The sequence below is a fragment of the Microcaecilia unicolor genome, chromosome 3 (assembly GCF_901765095.1).
Source record: "Microcaecilia unicolor chromosome 3, aMicUni1.1, whole genome shotgun sequence".
Lineage (NCBI taxonomy): Eukaryota > Metazoa > Chordata > Amphibia > Gymnophiona > Siphonopidae > Microcaecilia > Microcaecilia unicolor.
This window is the reverse complement of record NC_044033.1, coordinates 477,094,425-477,121,525: the sequence shown is the minus strand read 5'-3', so window position 1 is coordinate 477,121,525 and position 27,101 is coordinate 477,094,425. Positions and strand designations below refer to the sequence as shown.

Sequence of the window (27,101 nt, the reverse complement as noted above, 5' to 3'; positions counted from 1 at the left end):
AGTCTAATATAGAACCAGAAATCTGGTTCCAAATTGCAAAATAAAAAAAAAAGCCCTCAGTAGTGGCAGTATCAGAAGACAATTGTTAAAAACGGTTCCAGGGGTGATCAGCATGGGTTCAGCCAAGGGAAGTCTTGCCTCACCGATTTGCTTCATTTCTTTGAAGGCGTGAATAAACATGTCATGTGGACTGGCTGGGGGTCTCCAGGACCAGGTTTGTGAACCACTGAACTAGGGGGGAAAAAAAGCTCTATGTCCGAGGAAGCCAACTGTGTTTGATGGAAAAGGCGATTAGCCATGGCTGAACGTAATGAATGTGAAGGTTATAAAATGAAACCAAATGACTCAGTCATTTAGAACTATGAACAACTCGTCAATGCCACTCCATGAAGATTACCCCAGTGATTTCAAGTAGACATGGTATAATGGCCAGGGGTGGTGCTGGCAACCTCACCCCGTTTAGGGCCTGCTGTTGAAACCACCACATTTGTGGTGACTCCATATGCCATTCACAATTTGTTTACTGTGGACAGTAGGGACAAAACAGAAAGAGAGAAAGACATCGTATATTGATATCAAGCTCGATTCTAACTTGCCCAACTTGATATATGGCCTCAATTTATCTGTTTCAATGTGAAAGGGGAAATTGGTGTGCTAATGGTAGGCCAAATGTTGATCCTGATGGTGCTGATATTCAGCACTGTTTGAACAAATTTATATGGTTAAGTCTGACCACAGGTTCAGCAGACCTAAATCCAGATAAAGATATCTGGATATCGTTATCATGCTATGTTCAGCAACATGGATTTAACTGAATAAATCATTCAGTATCCAGTTAAAGTTAAATGTCAAGTTATTTGGGTAACTTTAACCAGATACGATGCCATTGAATACTGCATCCATAATATGTCATATCCATATTACAGTGTTTTGGTTCGCTATTGAACCTTCCTTCAGAGTAATTAAACACAGAAATTGCAGTGTCAATCTAAGGCTATTAGTGCACAATGAAGTCCCTATTCGCAATCTCCTGCAGGGCAGCACTAAAAAGAAAAGAAGCCCCATAGGGAAATGGAATCACAACCTGTCTGACTTATTACATTTCTTTCCGGCCAACACAGTATCTGTAATTACAGGCAATGCCTCTCATTGCTTCTCTTATTACACTTTTTTTTATTCTTTTTATTCAGAATAGCTGAATAGGTTCTCTGCAGTTTATTGTGTGGTCTATGTAAGTCTCTTTAAAAGAAGGGGTTTTGTACCATTTTGGGATAAGGTGGCATGGGATCTCAGATCTAGCCTGATCTGGTTTCTCCAAAATCAAAACTTACTCTTGCAAAATCAGATTTTTAAAATTATTACTATTGTGCTCACATCTAAAATTAAAGAGTTTGGGGGTCTGCTTTTACTAAGCCATGGCAAAAAGTGGCCTGCGGTAGTGTGGGTGCGTGTTTTTGGTGCACACTGGGCCAGATTTTACCATGTCTGGGAAAAAGGGCCTGTGGTAAAATTGAAACCAGCACACACCTATTTACGGACTGAGCCCTTAATGCCACCTGTTAATCTAGCGGTAAGGGCTCACACACTACATGCGCGGCGACCAGTCGGTATGCACCAACTGCCGATTAACGCCAGAAACACCACACACCATAGGAAATAAAAAATAATAATTTGTCCTGGCAGTATGGGCACACGTCAAATACAAAATTACTGCCAGGGGGGCACGTTAGCCTGGAGTCTCATTTTGGCACGCCTTTATAAAAGATCACCTTGATAATCTAAAGGGTTGGTTCCTGCCTGGTTACACCACACTGAGCAGGCTGCAAGGGTTTATTCACTGGGCAGTGGCGCTGAATATTTCCTCTGATCACTACAACACTGCCCAGGCAGTGCTGGGATGATTCAGGGCTGGAGTCAGGGATTTATTCAGTCAGCTGCAACATTCAGTCCACTAACCAGGTCAGCAAAAAGGCTGTCTTAACTATCTGCTGAGCTACCTAAGAACCGGTTTGAATATTGGCTCAGTGGCCGGATAACCTCCAGGTAGCTGTGTTGACCTGGATGTTCAAAGCTTATGGCCTGGCATTAAATATCCATGTTTAATTCAGCCCGCAGCCGTCAGCGACTTAAAGACCACTGTCTGCTGCAGACTGATATTGGCCCCATAATTGTATACTGTAAAAAAAAAATACCAGATGTATGTTAGCATTCGTTCACTACAATACACAATGGGGGTCGATATTCAGCCGGCAGTGATCAGCGTTTTGCTGACTGCCACTGGCGCTAAACACGGAAATTATATGTCGGGTCAGGTTTGAGGAGCTGGCTAACACGTAGCTGGTTAAGTCCAACATTCAGCACTTAACCAGCTATGGGTTACTGCATAAAGACAGGACTGACTTTTATGTGGTCCTATTCATGCGGTTAACCTGGCCTGATAAGTTCTGAATATCGGCTCTTAAACCATCCAAGTGCTGACTTCACCCCGGGATGTCCCCAAAATAGATGTCTTTTTGATTTTGGTGCTAATCGGTTAAGTGCTGCCAAAAATGACATGTTAGCTCTGAACAGGCGACTTAACCAGCCAGGAGCGGTGTCTGGCCATTTAAATCACATTGAATATCAACCCCAATATTTGTTCCACAACTTCAAAGGAGGCCTATTTAGAAAACTGTTGTATGGATAAGTAGCTGCAGTGCTAAAATCTGTAATTAATCCAGTAACAAAAAAATTCATAGATATCCAAAGCATATTATTACTTATACACTAATTTATCACACGTAGCTTTACCGCACTCATTATGCCGCACCTAAACCAACTTCGTGATCTCTGAAGCTCATGCAAATAAGCATCTCTAACAACAGTCTCAAAGCCTGCTCATTCTGGCTCCACCACTTTCTGCTTGGCAGATTTTTTTTTTTTTTTTTTTGAATGACTGGCAATCAATGAGAATGAATGACTGCCAACTGCCCACTCAACCCTTTTTACTCATCTCTGCATGCACACACTACAGAACTGAGTGGTGCTCTGTGACTGCAGATGAGGTTTCTCTTTACAACTTAAAACACTTGCATTTCACATTAGAGACAAATGTATCTCCCAGTATGTAGTGCTTTCAAAATTATGCACAAGGAAGATCATTTTCAAAAGGTTATAACTCTGATTTTCCCAGTATTAAAAAGGGCAGGTCTAGAAGGGAGGGAGGGAAAAGCCACCTGATAATGTAGGGGAACTTTTGTTTTGAATTCCCTGTGCATCATTTATGGCACAGACTCTGTCCTTGCTGCAGGGTAGGTGCAATGTATGCTCTGTAGCAGCCAGCCCCAAATTCTCAAAAGGAAACTCTGCAAGGAGGTTTCTCTTTGAAAATGTGCTTGCAGGCCTGCAGATAAAACAGCCTGCAAGTCCATATTGAGGCAGTTTCCAAAATAGTTCACGGTAATTTTAATATGTCACCTTTACCGTGTGGATTTTATAGGTATTTCTGAAAGAGAAGCTATCTGAAATTCTAAATGGATTGCAAAACACCCATTAAATAAACAAATCAAAATAAACCACAACACTATCAAACATATAAATGGCAAGTGACCGACTCACCCGCAAATGCGCAGTAGAGATTTCCCTCTCTGTCCCGCCCTCGTGTCAAGACGTGATGATGTCAGAGGGCGGAACAGAGAGGGAAACGGAGTCGGACGCTGCCTGCCACTGCTGCTGGAGCCTGGAAAGTTGAAACACACCAACATCGCCGGTGCACCAACCTCCACCCCGACGTCATCGTCGCTGCCGCTCCCGCCCCCCTCCGTATCGGGCCCCCTGCACTGACATGACAGCACCTCTCACCTCCGTGTGGAAGCGCTGCAGGCAGCAGCAGAGCAATCTGCTGCTGCCTGCAGCGCTTTCACACAGAGGTGAGAGGCGCTCTCATGTCAGTGCAGGGGGCCCGGCACGGAGGGGGGAGGGAGCAGCAGCGAGGAGAGTAGCTGGACATGGGGGGAGGGCAGGGGGAGAGAGGAGGGTTGCTGGACATGGGGGGAGGGCAGGGGAGAGAGCAGGGTTGGTGGACGGGGGGGAGGCCAAGGGAAAGAGGAGAGTTGCTGGATATGGGGGGAGGGCAGGGGAGAGAGGAGGGTCGGTGGACGGGCTGAGGCCAGGGGAGAGAGGAGGGCTGCTGGACATGGGGAGGGGGAGGGCAGGGGAGAGAGCAGGGTTGTTGGACATGGGGGGAGGGCAGGGGAGAGAGGAGGGTTGCTGGACATGGGGGAGAGGGCAGGGGAGAGAGCAGGGTTGCTGGATGGGGGGGGAGGCCAAGGGAAAGAGGAGGGTTGCTGGATATGGGGAGAGGGCAGGGGAGAGAGGAGGTTTGCTGGACATGGATGGATGGAGGTGAGAATTATTACATTTTGCAAAACACAAAGCTCGCCCGTTTTAACGGGCTTAACGGCTAGTATAAATATAAAATCCTGTTAAACATAATCAGAGCTAATACAGAAAAAAGGTCAGAGTTAAAGGGTTGAGTAAACAAAAACACTTAAATATAATGGAGGAAACCATTATATTTTCTCAAGAATTCTTCAGTAAAAGTCCACATAGTGGGGATATCAGAATTCCATGAATAATTATTGTACATTTTATAAAAGGCCTTTGGAACGTTTGACCGCCAATTCAACCTCCTCCCCCTCAGTGGGATCTTAATATAGTCCTAACCCAACTGATGGCGTCTACTGTGTTAAAACAGAAAAAACAGCACAAAGGGCCTTTAAAAACGAAGGGAACACAGTTCTTTCATTGAAAAAAATCCTTTAATAATGAACTTTGATTGAAGAAAGACCCGGTGGGTCTACTGTGTTAAAAAATGTTAACTTTCAAAACTTTGGGGGTCTTTTACTAAAGCTTAGCTCGAGTTATCTGCAATAGGGCTCATTTATTCCTATGGGCCCTGCTGCAGATAACTCGAGGTAGGCTTTAGTAAAAGACTCCCTTTATTCTTGGTTGCTTTCACTGCAGCAAGAAGAATTGGTGAACTACAAGCCTTGGTCCATTATCACCCGTTCATTACATTTTTTTTCCCACTAAAGTGGTCCTCCCAACACATCCAAAATTTCTACCTAAAGTCATTGCTTCTTTTCACATCATTCAGGACATTCTTTCCTAAACCGCTGAGTCTTCCAGTAGAAGAGGCTCTACATACTTTAGATTGTCGCCGCTCCCTCCTTTACTATTTAGATTGCACCAAGAGTTTATGACAAACCACACAACTGTCTCCTTTCAGCCAACTTCCTTGGGTCAATCCATTTCAAACAAAGTTTATCTATATGGATAATGGATTGCATAGACCTCTATTATCAACAAGCCAAGCTTCAACTTCTTCATAATATTACTGCTCATTGACTCAAAGCAACGTCTACCTCTACAGCTCACTTGAAAGGAATGTCATTCTTGGATATTTGGAAAGCAGCAACCTGGTCATCAACTCATACTTTCACAAGATATTACTGCTTAGATGGTGCATCAAAAAAAAAAAGGAAAAATATATTTTATATACCTCTGTAGTCTTTTGGGTTAGCTTCCTTTTAAAGCAATTAATCTTCTCCAGAAAGTTTCTTTTCTTCTTACCCTTTCTTGAACTGTCCTCAACGTCAAAGTCCAAATAAACACAGAACTCTTCCTTAGCGCTAAACCAGCTTGCGCATTCAATTCTAAAGGAAAACCTAAAACAACTTTGTAGGCTTAGTAGATGACAATCAAATCTTAGAGGGAGTATAAACAGCAATCCCTGATGGCAGATATGTAATTAGGGACACCTTTAATAAATGCACTAAGCTTATTGCATTCTACAAATAGCCAGCATGCTAAAAATCCTGGACTAATTGCATGCTGCATTACAGGGTGGGAATTAAGTGGGCTGTAAGTGGAAAATGGGCATACATTGCAACTAATGCACAGTACCTACCACATGCTATCACTTGTGCACTTATGCCTCCTCAAGTGAATAAACAATGTTCAGTAAAGAACATTTCTGTATGGTACATGCTGGGCATGCCCCTGTTGGGGTCTGCTTACAATTATCACACATTAGACAATCACCCCAGCTGATAGCTGAAGCACTCAACAGCCTGGTCCTTAGCCTTATACCTTGTACAAAATACACACAATAACTCACAAGTTACTTAGAAACAAAATAAGAAAGTTTATTACAAAGGAAAAGAATAAAGAATAACTTTAGTTCAGCAATACAAGTGCCAAGCAAGTCTGAAATATAAAAAAGAAATGATTAGAGAGACCCCCTTGTCTCCAAGCCAGTTCACTGCCTTGGGAACAAAGAACCCCCCGAACCCTACTATATCACTCATATTTATACAATTATACAATAATCTGGAACCTAATTACCATTTTAGCACATCCCACTAACCAACCATCTGATCATGCATGCGTATGTCGCCTAGAAACCTCTCTCCCACCATACCTTTGTCCCAAATTCCATGTTCACCTCCTCATGCTACTTCAGCAATTTTTTTGTATCACATATCCAAACTATAACTAAGTTATTTTTACTGTATCAGCTGACCTTGTGGTTGAGCTAGCAGACTGTTCCAACTTCCCCTTTTCACTATCTAGATGTAATGTGGTTTCAAACTGTATAAAACAAAGGAAATCTTGACCCAAAGATTAATATAAATCTAAATATCCATTAAAGTTATCTTAATTACATTGATTGGACCACGCTATATGCATGTATTTATCTACTAAAAGATTGTAACAAAGTTCACAATCAATACATTCTTAAGCTGTCTTGTATAGTATCTGGCCCTAGACATGACCTTAACATTGGTCAGCAAAAATACAGACCCCCCCCCCCCCCCATTTTTTTATTCCATTCTCAAGATGCACCTCCCTCCCCAAGATCTTCTATAACCGTCTCCACACCCACAAACATCTGTCTCAGTGAAGGGTCCAATTCCCTTTCTCCAATTGCTTGCCCAACAAATCACGCTAAGTGCGTAAACATGTTTTTGGGTCCAGTCTATTCAGTAGGAGTGTGGGTCACATGGCTGTTCTTGCACAATTTCACAAGGCCACCCTACAGCCTAATCTGAGCCCTTTTACTAAGCAGCTTTAAGGCTAGTTACAAACACCAGGACCACTGGCCGACATGCGTCATGTTTTGATTTAGCTGCATCAGGGTCGGGTCCACAACTTGAACACTGTCATGTAAGCTTTTTTTTCTCTCTCCCCTCCCCTCCCCTCCATGTCCAGCGATTCTCCCCTTCCCTGCCCTCCCATCCGTTTCCCGCAATTCTCTCCTCTACTGTCCTCCCATCCCATCCACGTCAATCAATTCTCCTCTGCCCTGCCCTCCCCTCAATGTCCCTCGATTCTCTTCTCCCCTCAATTTGTACCTGAACGTTCTCTAGCTGGCTGGTGCTGGCTTCCATTCCATTTGTAACATCCCCTGATGTCAGCCAGCCTCCAGCGTTCCATTCCCTCTCACTGTTCCGCCCTCTGACATCATTACGTCTTGACGCGAGGGCAGGACAGTGAGGGGGAATGGAACATTGGAGGCTGGCTGACAACAGGAGATGTTACGAACCCAGGCAGCCAGACATGGAACGTTGGAGGTGTACATTATTATGTAGGATACTTGCTTGTTAACATCCAACTGACAGCACTGATTAGCTAGTTAACCAATTAAGTTACACACATTGTTATACAATACACTTCAATGTCTGCATGGAAATTAAGGTGCAATATATGGGGGGTCTTTTACTAAAGGTCAGCTCGAGTTATTTGCAGCAGGGCCCACAGGAATAAAGTGGGCCCTGCTGCAGATAACTCGAGCTAATCTGTAGTAAAAGACCCCTATAGAATTTCGAGGCAAACGTAAAAACTTACCACTCTTTATTAACATGCCTACTATGTTGAAAACTCAGATGGGCAGATGGTCTGTCAAATATTTTGGTATACGTTTAAACACCAAAGTAGTTTATGGTTAACTGTAACAGCAACTGGAAGACAGTGAAGCTGAGCCAAATTAGGGGTGACAAGATGAAAATTTCCCCTCACCCTTTCCCAGCAACTGCAAACGTTTAAGATTGCATCTGGGAAGACCTTGATATAATGAGTTACAGTAGTCCAATTTGCTGATGACCAAGCCAATTAATGCCTTGGTCAGATTCTTAACATTTTTTGCTCTTTTAATGGAGTTCCTTTCTGTTTTAACAATGTTTTGCAATTTACACTGCTTTGACCTTCTGTAAGACAAGGTGGTAGATCAAAACCCTAATAAAGATAAACATTTAAAAAAGGGAGAAGTTCACTAAGTATGTGTTTCTAGATTCTTCTCAATTAGAAGCTTTTTTATTGGATAAACCTTAGCTTCTAGAAGAAAATGCTTAGATTTGATTTTCAGGATGAGTAATAGAAGTGGATTTAAATAGTCTACTCCCTGCCCATTAACGCTGTATTAGTTTTGTTAAATTTATTTGCTATTCCAGTTATTGGTCTGTTGGCTTCCCAGATGTGGACTATGCTGAAAGTATTATTTGTTTTTGTTTCTTTCTTTTTTCTAAGAGATGTTTTCTTCTTTGGTTTAATTCTGATATTTCTGGATTTTTTTTCTGCTTGAAATATATGGACCCCATTTACTAAGGCGCATTAGCATTTTTAGCACATGCTAAAAATTAGTGCATGCTAATGCTGGAGACACCCATATATTCCTGTGGGTGTCTCTAGTGTTAGCATGGGCTAAAAACGTTAGTGCGCCTGCAGCGTGGCTTGGTAAACAGGGCCCTATGTTTCAAAGAACAATAATTTAAAAAAAGGAGAAGTTAGTGAATTGAAATGTAGATTGAAAAAACAAGATTATATTGTGAATGAAGTATGAGATGTCTAAGAAATTGCTTATCCAGTTTCACTCTAAGACAGCTTCACTGGAATTCCTGAAATAGAAGGTAAACTAATAGTGATGTGCTTTTCAAGGGGGAAAAACTAGTTATTGATTTATCTAGAATTAGTATCAGCTAATAAAAATGCAACCAATCTGCTACCAGTGCTAGATATAATTTGCAGATTACAGATTGTTGATCCTTAACAATCAGCTAAAAGTCATCCCTCCAAAATGTGAAAGTCAATTTGATTATTTGCCCTATGTGAGTAAAGGAATTTTATTTCTGAGATTCCTATTAATAATAAACTACTAATGTTGAGAGGTTTTTAATATTCAAATAGATATCACAATGAGTGATGGGAAGTTATCTGGCTCTTCAGCAGATACCAACATTCACTATCCTTTCAGCTTGTCGTATTATCAGTCTGATGTTTTACTGAATCCAGTAACATTTCTCCAAATCGTTTGGAATAAGATGTTCATTCCTGGTCAAATAATTGTTTCCTTAGATTTTCAGTTGTGTCTTTGCCACCTAGAGAGCCTAATACAGTTACTAAAATTAAGTATCATAATCTCAGAAAAACTCTTGCTGTCAGCATTACAGAGAAATTGAATTTGTCAGAAGTAGACTTATTCAGTAAACCTTTGGATGAAAAGTTCTCCCTGTGGAATCTGTAACTTAAAGAAGCCTTGAATACAACTGTGCCAAACAGGTCTATTAAGATTGACCTTAAAAAGGAAACTGCATGGTGTCATGCAGTCTTAGATTGCTAAAGCAATAAGGACGACATCTTAAATATAAATTCGATTCCCGGCACAGGCAGCTCCTTGTGACTCTGGGCAAGTCACTTAACCCTCCATTGCCTGCCGCATTGAGCCTGCCATGAGTGGGAAAAAGTGCGGGGTACAAATGTAACAAAAATAAAATAAATGGAAAAAATATATACTTCTACTGAGAGCATACTGAGGTTTAAATGGGATGCTAGGAGTTAAAAATTGGAAATCAAGAAAGTTAAGCAGAAATATATGACAAATAACTTATTTCAGCATGAAATTACTCTTTAGCAAACAGCCCAGATTATAAAGGTATTTTCATGCCCACCAACGTAGGTTAGGTTATGTTTCTCTACTTTGATTTGACTGATCAGTTAGCTTTTTGATAGAAGAGCACTAAGATTCAAACATCTCTTCTGGTGATCATTCAGTTTCTCAACCTCCACTGACTCAGGTGGAGTAGAGGAATTAGCCTAGTGGTTAGTGCAGTGGCCTGAGATCCAGCAATTCCCACTGCAGCTCCTTATGATTTGGGGAAAGAAAATGCCTGTATATAATATGTAAACCCCTTTGATTGTTACCACAGAAAGGTAGTATATTAAATCCCATCCCCTTTCCCTAGAGATTAACCAGTCAGGTTGCACTAATCCCTCATTTGACCATAGGCATAGTTTGGGGCAGGCGTGGACATGGACAGTGGGAGAATACCTTCCACCAAAACATAAATATTGTAGAAGTTGCTAAATAGGCCCCCCTTCCCCTACTACCAATAAGACTACCTTGCCCTTTGCCTTCTCAATGTATACAGACAAACTATACCAATGCAGTTGATGTTCTATCTTCATCTGGCCAAGCTATTACGCTAGTACAGTTTGGATGGAAGGGCCAATAAGACATGCATTTGCTGGTTTTGCTTATGTATCAAACTATGATATTGATATAACCCTTTGGGGAATCAAGCTGAGTCACTGCTTATTGAATCAAATGCTAATCTGGTTAAAGAAGGGCCAAACATTTTAGTATATTTGTTGGTTCATATTAATAATTCTTCTTTGAACTAAGGATATGTTCTTCATACATTCAATCAAGCAGTAATCAAACCAGCCGTGTTTTTCATTACAATAAATAAATAAAGGTACTAGGTCGCGGCAAGCAAGGGTTTCCACGCCAAGTCCAGCTGCAATGAGGAAAAGGCCAATGACAAAAGGTTCAAGGTTGGTAACCTGAGATGACCTTCTTGAAAATCTTCACTGAATCAAACCTGCTTTGAAAAATCTGGAGCTGATCCTATTATTCTAGTACATTTGGGCTCATTTTCGAAAGAGAAGGACGCCCATCTTTCAACATAAATTGGAAGATGGGCGTCCTTCTCACAGGATCATTCAAATCGGTATAATCGAAAGCCGATTTTGGACGTCTCCAACTGCACTCCGTCGCAGGGATGGCCAAAGTTCAAGGGGGCATATTGGAGGCATAGAGAAGGCGGGACTTGGGCGTGCCTAACACTAGGACATCCTCACCCATAATCGAAAGAAACAAGGATGACCCTGACGAACACTTGGACGACTTTTCCTGGTCATGTTTTTCTTACGACCAAGGCACAAAAGGTGCCCAAACTGACCAGATGACCACCGGAGAGAATCGGGGATGACCTCCCCTTACTCCCCCAGTGGTCACTAACCCCCTCCCACCCTCAAAAAACATCTTTAAAAATATTGATTGCCAGCTTCTATGCCAGCCTCAGATGTCATACTCAGGTCCATCACAGCAGCATGCAGGTACCTGTAGCAGTTTTAGTGGGTGCAGTGCAGTTCAGGCAGGCATACCCAGGCTCATCCCCCCCCCCCCTACCTGTTACGTTTGTGGAGGAAACAGTGAGCCCTCCAAAACCCACCAGAAACCCACTGTACCCACATCTAGGTGCCCCCTTCACCCATAAGGGCTATGGTAATGGTATACAGTGGTGGGTAGTGGGTTTGGGGGGCTCAGCACCCAAGGTAAGGGAGCTATGTACCTGGGAGCAATTTATGAAGTCCACTGCAGTGCCCCCTAGGGTGCCCGGTTGGTGTCCTGGCATGTCAGATGGACCGGTGCACTACAAATGCTGGCTCCTCCCATGACCAAATGGCTTGCATTTGGTCGTTTCTGAGATGGATATCCTTGGATTCCATTATCACCGAAAATCAGAAACGACCAAGTCTAGAGATGACCATCTCTAAGGACTACCAAATTTCAGGATTTGGGCGTCCCTGACGGTATTTTTGAAACGAAAGATGGATGTTCATCTTGTTTCGAAAATACGGGTTTCCCCACCCCTGGATGGGGATGTTTTGTGAGGACGTCCTCATCAAAACCTGGATGTCCCTTTCGATTATGCCCCTCAATTGTCAGTCAGTTTTTATTCTCCCCTTGTAGGTTAAATGTGTGAAACAAAAACTAGTGTATAAAAAAGCTTTTGAAATGTTTTGAAGAAGTAGAAGTCATTTATTTTTGTCACTCTGCATTTGGCAGAAGACGTGAAACAGATGTAGATTGATGGAAAGATTATTTGGGTTTTTATATTTACTGCATTTGACAGTGAATAATAAAAAGGCTGAAGAAAAGACTGTTCATAAGCTTGGACAATAAAAGGCTAAAGAATGCTATGAATTTGGATAACAGGACAATGCCAGTCATCTGGCACATGGTAACATCTGCAGATATGGTCAGGAATTTATCATGTGTCTCTTCCTATAGGACATTGAATATGAAGTCTTCTTTTTGTGATCCAGTCAAATGAATGCCAAGTTCCCTTAGCTGTGTGCCCAAGGCATCTCAGAAAATTATCAAAAGTATCTTTAAATTTGGATCATTAGAGAAAATCAAAGGAGAAAAAAAAAGAATGATAGAAAAACAAAAAGAAGAAAAAAAGAGATTTCTGCATGACAATTTGACACTCTCCTTGCTACTTAACACCTGATCTGCCAATCAGTGTGTTGCAAACGACATGTCAAAGCAGAAATGGAAGATTTTAACCCAGAATTATTCCCCATTAGCTCTTCCAATCTTTAAAGATCCTAGGATAATATAATGAATAAAATTACTATCTGAACTTTGATTAATAATAATAATGGTTAAGGAAAATGAATAAGTCTTGTTATAATTTTCTTATGTCTAAGGATAACAATAACATTTTTTTCCAGGGCTTGACTCCTAGACAACAAGATAGTGGAACTGTGGAGAAAGGGAAGGGGCAGCCAGGCCAGGGGCAGGTGCCAAAGAAGAAGAGGGGCTGGATTAAGAGTAACATGACCTTTTTTCTGCTCCTCATCTCTTCCCTGCAGGATGCCTGGAAGAGAGAGGCTGGAGCAGAGCACCCCCTTCTGCACTGGAATATAAAAAGAAGTGACAGAACCTCATTCCAGAATGTTCCCCCAGAAATTAAGCCCTAGAAATATAGAAACATGACGGCAGATAAAGCCCATATGACCCATCCAGTCTGCCCATCCTCTGTAACCCCTAATTCTTCCTGTTCCTAAGCGATCCCACATGCTTATCCCATGCCTTTTTAAACTCTGGAACAGTCCTTGACTCCACCACCTCCACCGGGAGGCCATGCCACGCCTCCACCACCCTTTCTGTGAAATAATACTTCCTTAGGTTGCTCCTAAGCCTATTCCCTCTCAACTTTGTCAAATGCCCCCTCATTCCGGAGCTCTCCTTCATTTGAAAAGGGCTCTCTTCCTGTACATAAATGCCCTTGAGATATTTAAACGTTTCTATCATGTCTCCTCTCTCCCTCCTCTCTTCCAGCGTATACATGTTGAGGTTCATAAGCCTGTCCCTATAATTTTTGCATTCAAGACCACTTACTAATTTTGTAGCCGCCCTCTGGACCGACTCCATCCTGTTTATATTTTTCCTTAGGTGCGGTCTCCAGAACTGCACACAGTACTCCAAATGAGGCCTCACCAGAGACATTCAACGGCACTATAACCTCCTTTTTCCTGCTGGTCATGCCTCTCTCTTTGCACCCAAGCATCCTTCTGGCTTTGGCCGTCGCTTTTTCTACCTGTTTGAAAGCTTTAAGGTCGTCAGACACAATCATCCCCAAGTCCAACTCTTCCTTCAAACACTGAAGCACTACACCCCCTATACTGTACCATTCCCTCCCTGTTTTCTCTACATTTTTTCTATCATAATAAATCTTACTATATATAAAAGTCATAGCTTCTTTTAATTCTCCAGTCACTCGGAAATAGTTTTATTGTCCCTTATGAATGAGAGTCAGATGGCTAAGTTAGGGGTCTTTTCACTAAGTTGCGGTAAGCACTAATGTGTGCTTACCGTGTTCCACAGTAATTTTTCATGTGCGCTAAAAGAAAATAACATTAGTGTTAAGGAAAGGTCAAGATGGAGACTAGGAATTTACTGCACTAATTAATTACCGCAGCTACATCGCCATACGCTAACTGAGCTTGAGCCCTTACTGCCTAAAAAATAAGTGTCGGTAAGTGCTTTTGTGAGATAATGGGAAAAATAGCGTGTGACCATTAATGCTGAACACTAATAAGCATGTGCTACAGCCACTTTTTACACAGCTTAGTGAAAGGACCCCTTAAAAGTTTAGAGGGCAATTTACATTTAGTCGCCCAGAGCCTATTCTATAAAGGAAAGTAGGTACCTACATTCCTTAATAAAATACTAACATAATCAGGCATATATATGCCTTTATGGTTAGGTGTTAGCTATTAACACCAGTCATAGAAGTGGTGTAAATGCTTGTACCTAGATATAGGCTATACGCATGCAACTTTCAGTGATTATAAGTTTTCAAATAAGTGTGTGTTCCACTCAAGCTTCACCAAAACTTCCCCCATGTGAGCATCCATCTGAGACGCACACACAACTGTACATATGTGCATATAGAATAGCGTTTAGCCAGATTATTGTGATTTATATAAGAACATAATAATAGGCATACTGGCTCAAACCAATGGTCCATCTAGCCTAGTACCCTGCTTCCAACAATGGCCAATCCAGTCACAAGTATCTGGCAGAAACCCAATTAGTAGCACCATTCTATGCTACCAATCCCAGCAAAAGCAGTGGCTTCCCCTATCTCAGTAACAGACTCTGGACTTTTCTTCCAGGAACTTGTCCAAACCTTTTTAAAACCCAGATATGCTAATCACCATTACCACATCCTCCGATAGTGAGTTCCAGAGCTTATCTATTCACGGAGTGAAAACATATTTCCTTCTCTTTGTTTTAAAAGTATTTCTAAGTAATTTCATTGAGTGTCCCCTGGTCTTTGTACTTTTTGAAATAGTGAAAAACCAAATTTTTACACCTCTCTTGATTTTATAGACCTTGAACATATCTCACTCCCTCAGCTGTCTCTTTTCGAAACTGAAGAGCCCTAACCTCTATATTTCCTTATATGGGAGCAGTTTCATCCCCTCTATCATTGTGGTCACTCTTTTTTTGAATCTTTTCTAATTCCGCTATATCTTTTTTTAGATACGGTGACCAGAATTGAATACTATACTCAAGATGCATTCACATATGCACATAAATGACTAGAATGCCAACATGTACGTGCTGCCTACCTTTAGGTGATTTCTTAAAGAATTGCCTCCTTAGCGCGTAATTTTATAATAGGTGTCTGGCTTGGAGGTGGAGGAGGATATTCTTTTTCGCCTATTTCATAAAGATACATAAGTGACCCTGTGTCCTTATATCATAATAGCACAAATTCTAAAGAAATTGTGCCAGAACTGAAGGTATATATGCATGTGTTTTATTAGAATGCATGAGTTATCTGTCTCTTCATATCCTTTCAGCTGATCATATTACAAATCTGATTTTATTTATTTATTGACATTTGTATCCCACATTATCCTAAGCAAGTTCAGCAATTATGGATTTAAGCTCCACCCCTGGCCCCACCCCTAACCCCGCCCCCTTTAGCCTCCCCAAACAGTTGAGCCACCGACCGCCTATGCATTAAATATACATTCAAAACGCCTGATAGTATAATGCAATTAATGAGAATAATGTAGTAGAATTAACAAGAATGAAAAATCTTAAAGACTATCCAGTTAATTACTTATCTTCAAAATTGAGAGATAAACCTTCCAAGTAAGATTTTAATAGTTTATGACTGAATCCAGTAACATTACTGCAAATAATTTTGAAATTGTACACATAAATTGTGAAGCTATCCACACTCTGCCCAGACTCTACCATCATCCATACTAGATTTTCTTTTCCCTCTTCTTTGTATTTTTCTTTTCCACCTTATTTGCTCTGTTTTATCTCCCTTCTATTATCTCTTAATCTTTTCCCCCTTTCTGTTCCATAATGCTCTGTAACATTCTGGTTCTCAACCCAGTCATGCAGGTACACCCAGTCAGTCCCAATATGCATGAGATTTGCATATATATATATTCATTATGGGACTCCTAAAAATATGATGGGCTGGCTAGGCTCTAAGGATAGGGTTGAGAACTACAGTTCTAACATGATTTTCCCCCACCTTCTTGAGGGAGATGGGTGGATGCGATTGAGAATCAAGTGATGAAAACAATGAGTAAAACCACCAATTCCTTTTGTCCTATAGATCATTGTCACCAATCTTTTATTAAAGCTTTGAAATCTTTAGTTGGGAAAGTTTTCACTAACATCATTAGTCGTTCCTTTCAGGGTTAATTTACACGATTCGCTAAAAATCGCAGTTGCTTGGCCATTGCTGAAGAATTCTTCTTTAGAATCAAATTTGATAGTTAATTATAGGCCGATATCATCATTATCCTTTCCTGCAAAACTTGTTGAAAAACTAGTCTATGAACTACTATTAGATTTTCTTGAACATCAGAACATTACATATACAGAGACATTGCTGATTTCAATTGTAGATACAGTGAAGGAGGGTTTTGATATGGGCAAATCAGGGCCATGCCAACACGGTAAGCGGGGTAAGCACCGCAGGGGGGCGCTGACCTCTGGAGGGCGCCACCGCAGTGCTTACCCTCGCCGCTTACCTCAGCTCCGCGCCGCCCTGGGGGCTTTAAATCTTTTCCCTCCGACGGTCGCAGCAGCTGAGCAGCGTCAGTGAAAGCACTGCCGACGTCTCCAGCCTTCCCTTCGCGCTTGCTCATTTGTTCCCGCAGTGTCCCGCCCTTCCAAGGAAATAACGTCAGAAGAAGGCGGGACACTGCTCAGCTGCTGCGACCGTCAGAGGTAAAAGATTTAAAGCCCCCAGGAGAGGAGAAATTGCTGGAAATGGAGGGGAGGGGAGAGAGGAGAATTGCTGGCTATGGATGGAGGAGGGAAGGGCAGAGAGGGACATGGATGGGAGGGCAGGGCCCAGGGAGAGGAGAAATTGCTGGAAATGGAGGAGAGGGGAGAGAGGAGAATAGCTAGATATGGATGGAGGAGAGAAGGGCAGAGAGGGACAAGGATGGACATGGATGGGAGGGCAGGGCCCAGGGAGAGGAGAAATTGCTGAGAGGGGAGGGGAAGAGGAGAATTGCTGGATATGGATGGAGGAGGGAAGGGCAGAGAGGGACAAGGATGGACATGGATGGACATGAATGGGAGGACAGGGCCCAGGGAGAGAGGAGAAATTGCTGGAAATGGAGGGGAGGGGAGAGAGGAGAATTGCTGGATATGGATGGAGGAGGGACGGGCAGAGAGGGACATGGATGGGAGGGCAGGGCCCAGGGAGAGGAGAAATTGCTGGAAATGGAGGGGAGGGGAGAGAGGAGAATTTCTGGAATTGGATGGAGGAGGGAAGGGCAGAGAGGGGCAAGGATGGACATGGATGGGAGGGCAGGGCCCAGGGAGAGAGGAGAAATTGCTGGACATGGAGGGGAGAGAGGAGAATTGTTGGACATGGATGGAGGGAAGGGAAGGGAAGACAGAGGAAGGAGATCCACATGGATGGAGGGGAAGAGAGAGAGAAGAAATGCTGGGCATGGATGGAGGGGAGGCAAGAGAGAGGAAGGAGATTAGATGAGGGAAAAGGAAGAGAGGAGAAAAACTGCACATGGATGCAGAAAATAGGCAGAAGCTGGATCCACTGGACAGTCAAGTCTGCGGAGGACCCAGCTTTTACTTATGGATATAGAGCAAGAAATGAAGAAGAAAGGAGGAAAGTAAAGAAATAAATGGAAAGGAAGCCCTGGAAACGGAGTTAAGAGGACAGATAGCAGCAGAATCAGATATTGGGCCAGCATGATCAGAAAAAGAAAGTCACCAGACAACAAAGGTAGAAAAAAATCATTTTAGTGTTTGGAATATGGCCACTTTGAGAATTTACATCTGCTATCTTATTTTGCAATGTATAGCAATTTGTTTCTAAGAATATTGCTGATAATTCCTGTCAGTGTGGCAAGTGGTGAGCGATCATTTTCACGGTTAAAAATCATAAAAAATTATTTGCGATCAAGTATTTCACAAGAAAGGCTTGTAAGCCTTGCCATGATTGCTATTGAGAATGATATATGTGCCCAGTTAGATATCAAAGATTGAATTACTAATTTCGTGAACATGAAAGCATGAAAAGCTAAGTGGCTGTAAACCCTCTATTTGTTGAGCAATCCCACAAAAGTGCACTCCATCTTTCAGCTCCTATTTCCTTTGCATCTTGTTCCACATGGGGGGAGGGGCGCCAACTGAGAGTCTGCAGGGGGGCACCAGAGGCCCTAGGCACGGCCCTGGGGCAAATGCTTTTTTTTAGTGAATTTGGACATTCTGAAGCATTTGACACAATTGATCACAAAATATTGTTTAATCTTTTGAAATCCAAAGGTCTGAGTGAGCTGGTATCGACATGTTTTCATTACTTTTAACAGGGAGGAAATTCTTTGTTTTAAAGGACTAAGTTAAATCCTCTGTAGTTGAGTGAACATCAGGAATTCCCCGAGGCTCTTCTTTATCAGCAATGTTGTTGAATATATTTTTATTTATTTATTAATTTTAACAAGCCTTACATCTTGTAAAAGTAACACAGAGTTAGAAATTTGTTTTAAACAAAAAGTTTTCCACAATACAAACATCAATATTATTAATCTCTTTCTTAGACCTCAAAAATGGGGGTCGTTTCATAAAGATAAGGAGATCACATGCAAAATCATAAAGGAATCGGCCTAACTCAAATTCACTTTCTTAATATATTAATCAGCTGTTAAACTATTCACTGGGATCCACTGGAGAGCCTTTTTTGATCCAAGAAACTTTTAAGTTGCTCAGGCTCAAAGAAAACATATTTAACATTCAGATATTTTACAATACATTTACATGGATAAGACAAGAGAAATGACGCTCCCATTGCCCTAGTTTCCTCTCTAAGGGCAAGGAATAATTTCCTCCTGTCTTGAGTATTTTTAGTCACATCCGGGTATATCCAAACCCGGGATCCACAAAAGATTTTCTTGGAATTTTTAAAATATAGTTTTAATATAGCACTGAGATCTTGTTCAAAAACTAACGATATGATCAAAGTTTGCTGCTGAGTAACCACTGAAAAAGATTGTTCCAGAAACATTGAAAGATCTTGTGTTTCTTGTTCACTCCCTCCACGAACTGCCTGGTATCCGATTTCTTTCACTACCCCATCTTTCTTTTTAGACATAGGGATATAGTAAATTTTATTTACTGGAGGAATATGAGATGGGGAGTATTGTAAATTTTCAATGTTGAATATATTTTTAATTCCTCTCTGCAGACTGTTGAACAGTTTAGGTTTGAAATTTAGATTGAATGCATTTCTGATCGATATTGATAAATTCTGATTGAAATTGATAAATCCGTGAAGGATGTGTTTCAAATGCTACGGCTTTAATGCAGTGAATCAAAGGTTACTTGGCAATCATTTAAAACTCGGTATTTCAATAGCGCAAAGGGCCTCTTTTACTAAACCACACTAGCAATTCCCACGCGGCAAATGCAATGCACTTTAATAAGATGCCCAAATACATTTATTGACTAGTTATCCACATGATGATGTACCTAGAGATTTTGTGATTGTGGACTTAACAGTCCCCATCATTAATGTAAACCAGAACATAGGGGTTCTTTTTGAATCTTTATCTATGAAGCCACAAGTTACTAAATTGATTTGGCAAGTATTTTTAAAATTGAAGACAATGGGGCCCTTTTACTAAGCTGTGGTAAAAAATGACCTGCGGTAGAGTAGATGCCTGTATTGGGCATATGCTGGGCCAGTTTTTACCGCATCTACAAAAAATGTTTTTTTTTAAATGGAATGGGAAAATGACCTGTGGTAAAAATGAAACCAAAGCGCACCCCAAACCGGCCTAAGCCCTTAATGCCACCCATAGATCTAGCGATAAAGGCTCATGCACTACACGTGTAGTGACTGGTTAGCGTGCGCCAAGTGCCAATTACCAACGGAACCAGCGCACGTAGGAGGAAATAAGTAAATAATTTATCTAGGCATTATGGGTGTGCACCAAATCTGAAATTACCGCCAGAAGGGCGTGCTGGCCTGGCGATAGTCTCATTTTGGTGTGCGGTGCACGCGCGTACAGCCTACCACAGCTTAGTAAAAGGGCCCCAAGGAGAAGATTACAAGATACCAAAATCTACAATAGGGTAGACACTCCTGAGGGTATAGATAACATAAAGAGGGATCTAGCAAAACTTGGTCTAGAATTTGGCAGCTAAGGCTTAAGGTTTAAAAATATGAAGGTCAAGTATCTAGGCTGCAAAAACCTGAGGAAGCAGTACAGTATAGGGACTGAAGTAATTCTGAGCTCAAAATTGGGGGTGATAGAATCAGATCATCTTTAAGATGGCCAAACAGGTAGAAAACGCAATGGCAAAAGCCAGAAGAATGCTTAGGTGCATAGGAAAAGGAATAGTGTGCAGAAAAAAGGAGGAGATACTATCTCTGTTTAAGTCTCTCATGAGATCCCATTTAGAGTACTATGTACAGTTCTGGAGACCACACCTTGAAAAGGATATAAATAGGATGGAATTGGTCCAGAAGGTGGTAAATGGCCAGTGGTCTTCATCATAAAATGTATGGGGATAGACTTAAAGATATAACTTAAAGATCTCAAAATATATACTTTGGAATATAGGTAGGAGAGGGGAGGTATGATAGACATTTTAATACCTCCATGGCATATATGCATAGTTGATGAGGCTCTTTCAACTGAAAGGAACCTCAGGAATGAGGGGCAATGAGACAAAGGTGAAAGAAGAAAGACTCGGAAGTTGCCTAAGGAAATACTTCTTTACAGAAAATGTGGTAAATGGGTGAAACAGCCTCACTATGGAGGTGGTGGAGTACGAGACTGTATTCAAATTCAAGAAAATATGGGACACACACATTGTTTCTCTAAGGGAGAAGAAGAAATAGTGGATGGTATAGAATCTCTAAGGGAGAGGAACATATAGTAGATGGTATAGATGGGCAGACTGGATAGGCCTAATGGTCATTATTTACTGTCATTTTTGATCTGGTCAATATTCAAAACAATTTAACCAACCAGAAACAGCTGCTGACCAGTTAAATCACTTGTTTGGGGCTATCTGTTAATTTTCAGTGCCTGTTAAGCAGTTATCTCAGCTAAAAACTAGCAGTTAGCACCTAAGTGAAAGACAACTATTTTGGGGGTATTCCAGGGGCGGAGTCGGCACTTGGTTGCTTAACTGCTGATATTCAGCACTTAAGCATCCAGGGTTATCTCATAAATGGTACCGCATAAAAGTCAGTCCTATCTTTATGTGGCAACCCATGGCCGGTTAAGTTATGAATATCGATTTAACCAGCCATGTTTTAGCCGGTGCCACATAAACCAGATATTCAATGCTGAAGCCTGAACATAGTCCAGCATTGATCTGGGAAAAATGTCAACAGTGGTCAGCACAATGCTCACCACCGCCAGCTGAATAGTGACCCCTATGTGGTAACAGTGGTTAGAGTATCTGGGTTTAGGTTTTAATAAATTCCTGGAGGAAAAGTCCATAGTCTGCTATTGAGACAGACATGAGGAAGTCACTGCTTGCTCTGGGATTGGTAGGATGGAATGTTGCTACCTCTTGGGATTCCGAATCTTGCTACTCTTTGGGGTTCTGGAATGTTGCTACTATTTGGGTTTCTGTCAGGTACTTGTGACCTGGATTGGCCACTGGGCCACTAGAGGGTAGGCCACTAGAGGGCGCTAGGAGGATAGCTGGAGGTCGCTAGGACCGGGGAGAGCCCTGGGAGGTCCACAGGTGCAGGTGGTTATGGGCTGGGTCCTGCTTAGCTATTAACCACTTTATACCCCACCTGAGATGTAAAAGGAAAGAAAGAGAGCTGGTAGCTGAAGAGAGAGAATCCCCCTGGAAAGAACTGGCTAAACCCTATGGACTTGTGGTGGACTGTGTGCTCAAGGAAGAAAAACAGGCTGGGGTAAGAAGTCCCTAAAGCATTTGTTGGACTGTGTAGCCTCAGTACTTAGAGGAACGGTGTGTTCAAAGAAAGGAAGGACTGGGTGTCCAAAGAAGAAGTAGGGCTGTGGGTCCCAGTACTGAGAAGCAGGCTGCAAAGCCTGGGGTTAGAAGTCCCCAAAGTATTGAGGTTAATGCTGAGCCCAGGAATCTGTGTGGGGAGGCTCAGTGTAAAGATATGTGAATGTATAAAGTATTTAAGCTAGAAGAACTGTGCCCAGGGGCTGGAATAAAGAATTGCCTGAATATGCTGTTGGTAAGACCTGATTAATTTTGCCTCTGGAGAACCAGCTCACCCTGAGTGAGAAAGGGGCCCAGGAGCTTGAGGTTGGATTGCTCAGGATGCTGGGAAGAGACTGTTTGGAGTCCTGTTCAGAGGCCACAGGCCTGCTGAAGATTGGGAGCAGAAGCCTCATCTTCACAATATTATTGTTCTACCAGTTTTCCATCTTTGAATCTTGTGCATGCATGGAAACATATATTAAACCAAGGTACTGAGCATTGCATGCTGTTCATAAATATTCATGACAATGATAATACCATGGGACAGACCTGATTGATCTTTTTTGATGAATAAATTGGAATTATAGATCTAATTATTCACCTTTCTAAATGAAGGAGTTCAAGGTGAATTGCAAACAGATATGCAAATTATTTCCATGTTTCATTTGTACTGGAAGCAATGACTTGCCCAAGGTCACAAGGACCATCAGTGGGAGAAAGGTTTGAGTCTTGGGTTTCCTTGTTCTCAGCTTATTGCACTAGCCACTAGGCTATTTCTCCACTCCTGTGTAGTAGATCAGTGGGGTAGGCTAAATGTGGCTTATCTGAATCTCAGGAAGGCCATTGACACTGTTTCATATAGAAGACTGGTAAGCAATCTAGGGGCCCTTTTACTAAGCCGTGTAGGCATGCGTGTCAATTTTGAGTTACCACCCGGCTACCGTGTGGCCCTGCGGTAATTTCATTTTTGACGCGCATCCGCTATATCATGTGCACAGTTACCACATGAGACCTTACCACTAAATCACTGGCTGGCAGTAAGGTCTCAGACCCAAAATGGATGCTGTGATAAAGTCACCTCCAGGATAGTTGGGTTAAGGCAGTTTCAGTCTGAAATACAAGTCCCAGAAGGCATTGCAGGCAAGGAGCCAGGGGGTGAGATGAGGAACCCGGACTGGACTCCTAGCTGCAATGGGAGAAGACATGGGGGTAAGCTGGCAGGATGTGTAGATTGGCTGCCACTAGGGGGAAAGAGAGAGACCCTGTGTGCAGGAGCTCATCATTAGTCTAATGTTCAACTCAGCTGGTATGGGTGTGGGGAAGCTAATGGAAGGAGAATGATAGGTTGTGGTAGCTGAAGCCAGGGATTGATTAGGCAGGTGGGAAGGAGTCTCAGCAGTTCAGTTCAGGAGAGAGAAGCAGAAGGAGAGAAGCAGTTGCAGGCTGAAAACCCTTGGGCAGGGAGGTCCCTGAAGTATTTGCAGGCTGAAAACCCTTGTCAGGGAGGTCCCTAAAGTACTGAAGCAGGCTGAAGTTCCTTGGGTAGAGGGAGTCCCTAAAGTATTGAACTCTCCTGAAGGTAAAGAGGATAGAAGGTAGAAACTGCTGCTTGGTGACTGAACTGTGATGATGAACTGAAAGAACTGTTTGTCTTGGGAATTGAACTACTGTTTATTGTGCATGCCATAAAGATCCCAGACTGGAGCTGACTGTAAGCCTGTATTGAATCCTGGTATGTGCTGATAGCCTGCTGCTTAAAGGGGACTATTTGCCACGCACTTTCAGGTGGCTTATATGTGCTTAAGATTGAAGGTGAATGCTGCTGTTGGAACTGTGTACTAGAAACCTACATGGAATAAAAGTCCTTAAGATTGAAGTTACTGGTGGACATCTATTTCTTCATTGTACTGGGAGCCTATGGCTGGAGGAGATTGTTCTATCCTTGGCTGCACAAGAAAGTTACCTGGTTACAACGCGCGCCAATTTTTATTTTGCCATATGTCCATTTTCAGCAAAAATTTTAAAAAGGCCTTTTTTTATAGGCGCACTGAAAAATGGATCTGCGCGCACCCAAAACACACACCTACACTAGTGCAGCAGCCCATTTTTCAGTGCACCTTAGTAAAAGGGCCCCCTAGAGTTGGAAGAACAATTGTAAACTGGGTTGAGGCACAAAACAAAGTAACAGTCAACGGGTTCCACTCTGGTGAAGGAAATGTGACCAGTGAGATATCACATGGATAAGTGCTAAGTCCAGTTTTCCTCAATATCTCTAAAAGTGAAATCAAGGAATGGTTAAAAAGAGAAATTTTCCTGTTTGCTATTGATATGAAAATCTCGTATCAATGGCAAACATCCTATAAGGTGTACATAAAATGTAAGATGATTTGAAAAAATTTGGATAAACCATCAAACATGCACTACACTTTAATCCAAGAAAATATAAAGGCAGTGGCGTACCAAGGGGGGGGGGGCAGTGGGGGCGGTCCGCCCCGGGTGCACGCTGCTGGGGGGTACCGCAGGGCGCGCCTGCTGCGAGAGTTCGCTAACTTCTCTCGTTCGCTGCAGCTCCCTCTGCCCCAGAACAGGTTACTTCCTGTTCCGGGGCAGAGGGAGCTGCAGCGAATGACCAAAGTTAGTAAACTCGCAGCAGGCGCGCGCTGCGGCACCCCCCCCCAGCGGCATGCACCCGGGAGGGGGCTCTTTTGCGGGGGGGGCTCTTTCGCCGGGGGGGGGGGGTCCGCGCTGCATCGGGGGGGGCGCTGCACCCGGGGGGAGGGGCGCCGCCCCAGGTGTCCGCCCCCCTAGGAACGGCACTGTATAAAGGCATACATTTTGGATGAAGAAATCCAAGAACTAGATATGATTTTGAAGTTAAAGAACGAACAGTCACGAAACAGAAAAGAAATCTGGGCTAACGTAGCCAATCAATGTGACAAAGCAGTTGTGAAAGCTAATAATATATTTGGATGCACAGAGAGCAGTGTGATATTCTTGAGCGTCTTAGATATTTTTATGTTATGCTATTATATAACTATAATCACAGTAGAACTAGCAAAAGGTGCAGAACGATAGCATCTTTGTGAGACATGGCATTTCATGTAGGCTGCACTTAACCCTCCATTGCCTCAGATACAAACCTAGGGTCCCTTTTACTAAACTGCACCAGGTGCTAATGAGTGCCTAATTCAGCAATAAGGGCCATATTCTATATATGGCACCTAAAAAATACACGGGGTAAATAGTTCTGCCTAAGCGTATTCTATAAGCGATGCCTAGATGTATGCGCGATATATAGAATACGCTTAAGCGGAACTTCTAGCACCTAAAACTACGTACATCCAACGAAAACATGGCCTAAATCCCTGCACCTCGATTTATGTGCACTGGCCAAATTTTATAACTGTGTGCTTAAATTTTGGAATGCCCACTGAACGCCCATTTCTCCACCTATGCGCATGAGAAGGTAGGCGCAGTTCATTACAGAATATGCTTAGCGAGTTGTGCTTGTAAATTCTAATTATTGCCAATTAGTGCCCATTATTGCTTATTAAGTGCTGTTAAAAATGCTGATTAACTTGTTAAAACAATTAAGTTACATGCATTGTTACAGAACATGCCTGGATCTACACATAGATCTCTAGGCGTGTAATATAGAATCTGGGGGTAAATGGACTACTGTGGGATGTGCTACAGCATCATTTGGTGGTTTTGAAATGTGTGCATGCGAGCCATACACTAAAAAAATGTGTTTTTTATTTGAGGGGATGTGTCTGAGGTGGTGAGTAAACATTCCTGCGCTAACCAGCTAAGGCATCTACATTGCTGGTTAATGCATGGATAATGCACAAGTCCTTACTCCCTATAAAATAGGTGGTGGTAAGTGCTCACACAGGGCCCCTTTTACTATTTCCAGCACTACAAAAATATTTTCTATTTTTGTACCTACTGTGCTTACCTGGCAGTAATCAGGCAGTGCCACGCTGCCACCTCAATGGGTGGCGGTAAGTGCTTCCACCCCCAAAATGGCCACACGGTAAGTGGTTCACTTACCACAAAGCCATTTCTTTTTAAGAAAAAAAAAGGCTTTTTACCCGCTGTGGTAAAAGGGTGCCTCAGCGCACACCAAAAAACATGTGCCCCCTTTCACCACAGCTTAGTAAAAGGACCCCCACAGTAATTTTCTTAAATGGCCATGTGCTCTCTGCCGAGAAAGGTGACCAGGATTGTACATGCTGCTGCGCCATGCAGATTATCAGGGCTGCCGAGAGACTGAGCCAGGCCCGGGTCATGGCCACCGCCACCAGACCCAGGGCAGGGCCACCCCCCCCCCCCCCCAGGATTGCCACTGATGCACCCCACCACTGCAAATACCTTGGCTGGCGGGGATCCCAAGGCCCGCCAGCAGAAGAGTTGTTCCTCCAGTACTGCTCTTCTTCACTTTGCCGCATGGCCTGCCCCTGCGGCTGCTTTTTCTGTCACGACACACATACTCGGTTTCAAAACACCGGCAGAGTGAAGAAGAGCAGCACTGGAGAAACAACTCTTCTGCTGGCGGGGCCTGGGGGGACCCCCGCCAGCCAAACCAGAGGCCCTGGCCCATAGCCCTGCTGTGTCTCCTCATCCAGGTCCACCACAGCCTCCAAGGGGGGCCCGGCACCAGAGTTTTTTCTTTCTCCTGCTCCTGTCGGGACATGATCACTCGGGTCCCATCAGGAGCAGAAGAGAGAGAAACCCCGGCACTGTCCCCCCTTGGAGGCCCAGGCCTGGGAAATTCCCCCCCCCCCCCCCCCCCCCCAATGCTTGTATTGTGAGCCCACTAGGGACAGGGTAACCTACCTCCTGTATCTTGGAAAAAGGTGTGAGCTAAATGTTTAAAATACACAAATTTGCATTATAGTGCAAAAATTATCTGAAGCAAAAAAGACATCTCTTGTGTCATTTTGTTTTAAAAATCTCATGCATGAGCTGAAAGAAAATGCCATGCAAT

At 42.8% G+C, this 27,101-nt stretch overlaps 1 protein-coding gene across 7 annotated transcripts in view; it reads right to left on the bottom strand.

The window, feature by feature from the left end:
* The window catches only part of RIMS1 (regulating synaptic membrane exocytosis 1), an 871,728-nt gene that overhangs the window by 764,064 nt on the left and 80,563 nt on the right, over positions 1–27,101 (bottom strand). For 5 of the 7 annotated variants that reach the window (XM_030199020.1, XM_030199021.1, XM_030199022.1 and 2 more), the window contains exon 3: positions 23,287–23,325. The exons of the other annotated variants lie outside the window; for them this stretch is intronic. In XM_030199020.1, the coding sequence (XP_030054880.1) occupies positions 23,287–23,325 (39 nt within the window). The remainder of the gene's footprint in view (positions 1–23,286; positions 23,326–27,101) is intronic. 7 annotated transcript variants of the gene reach the window in all.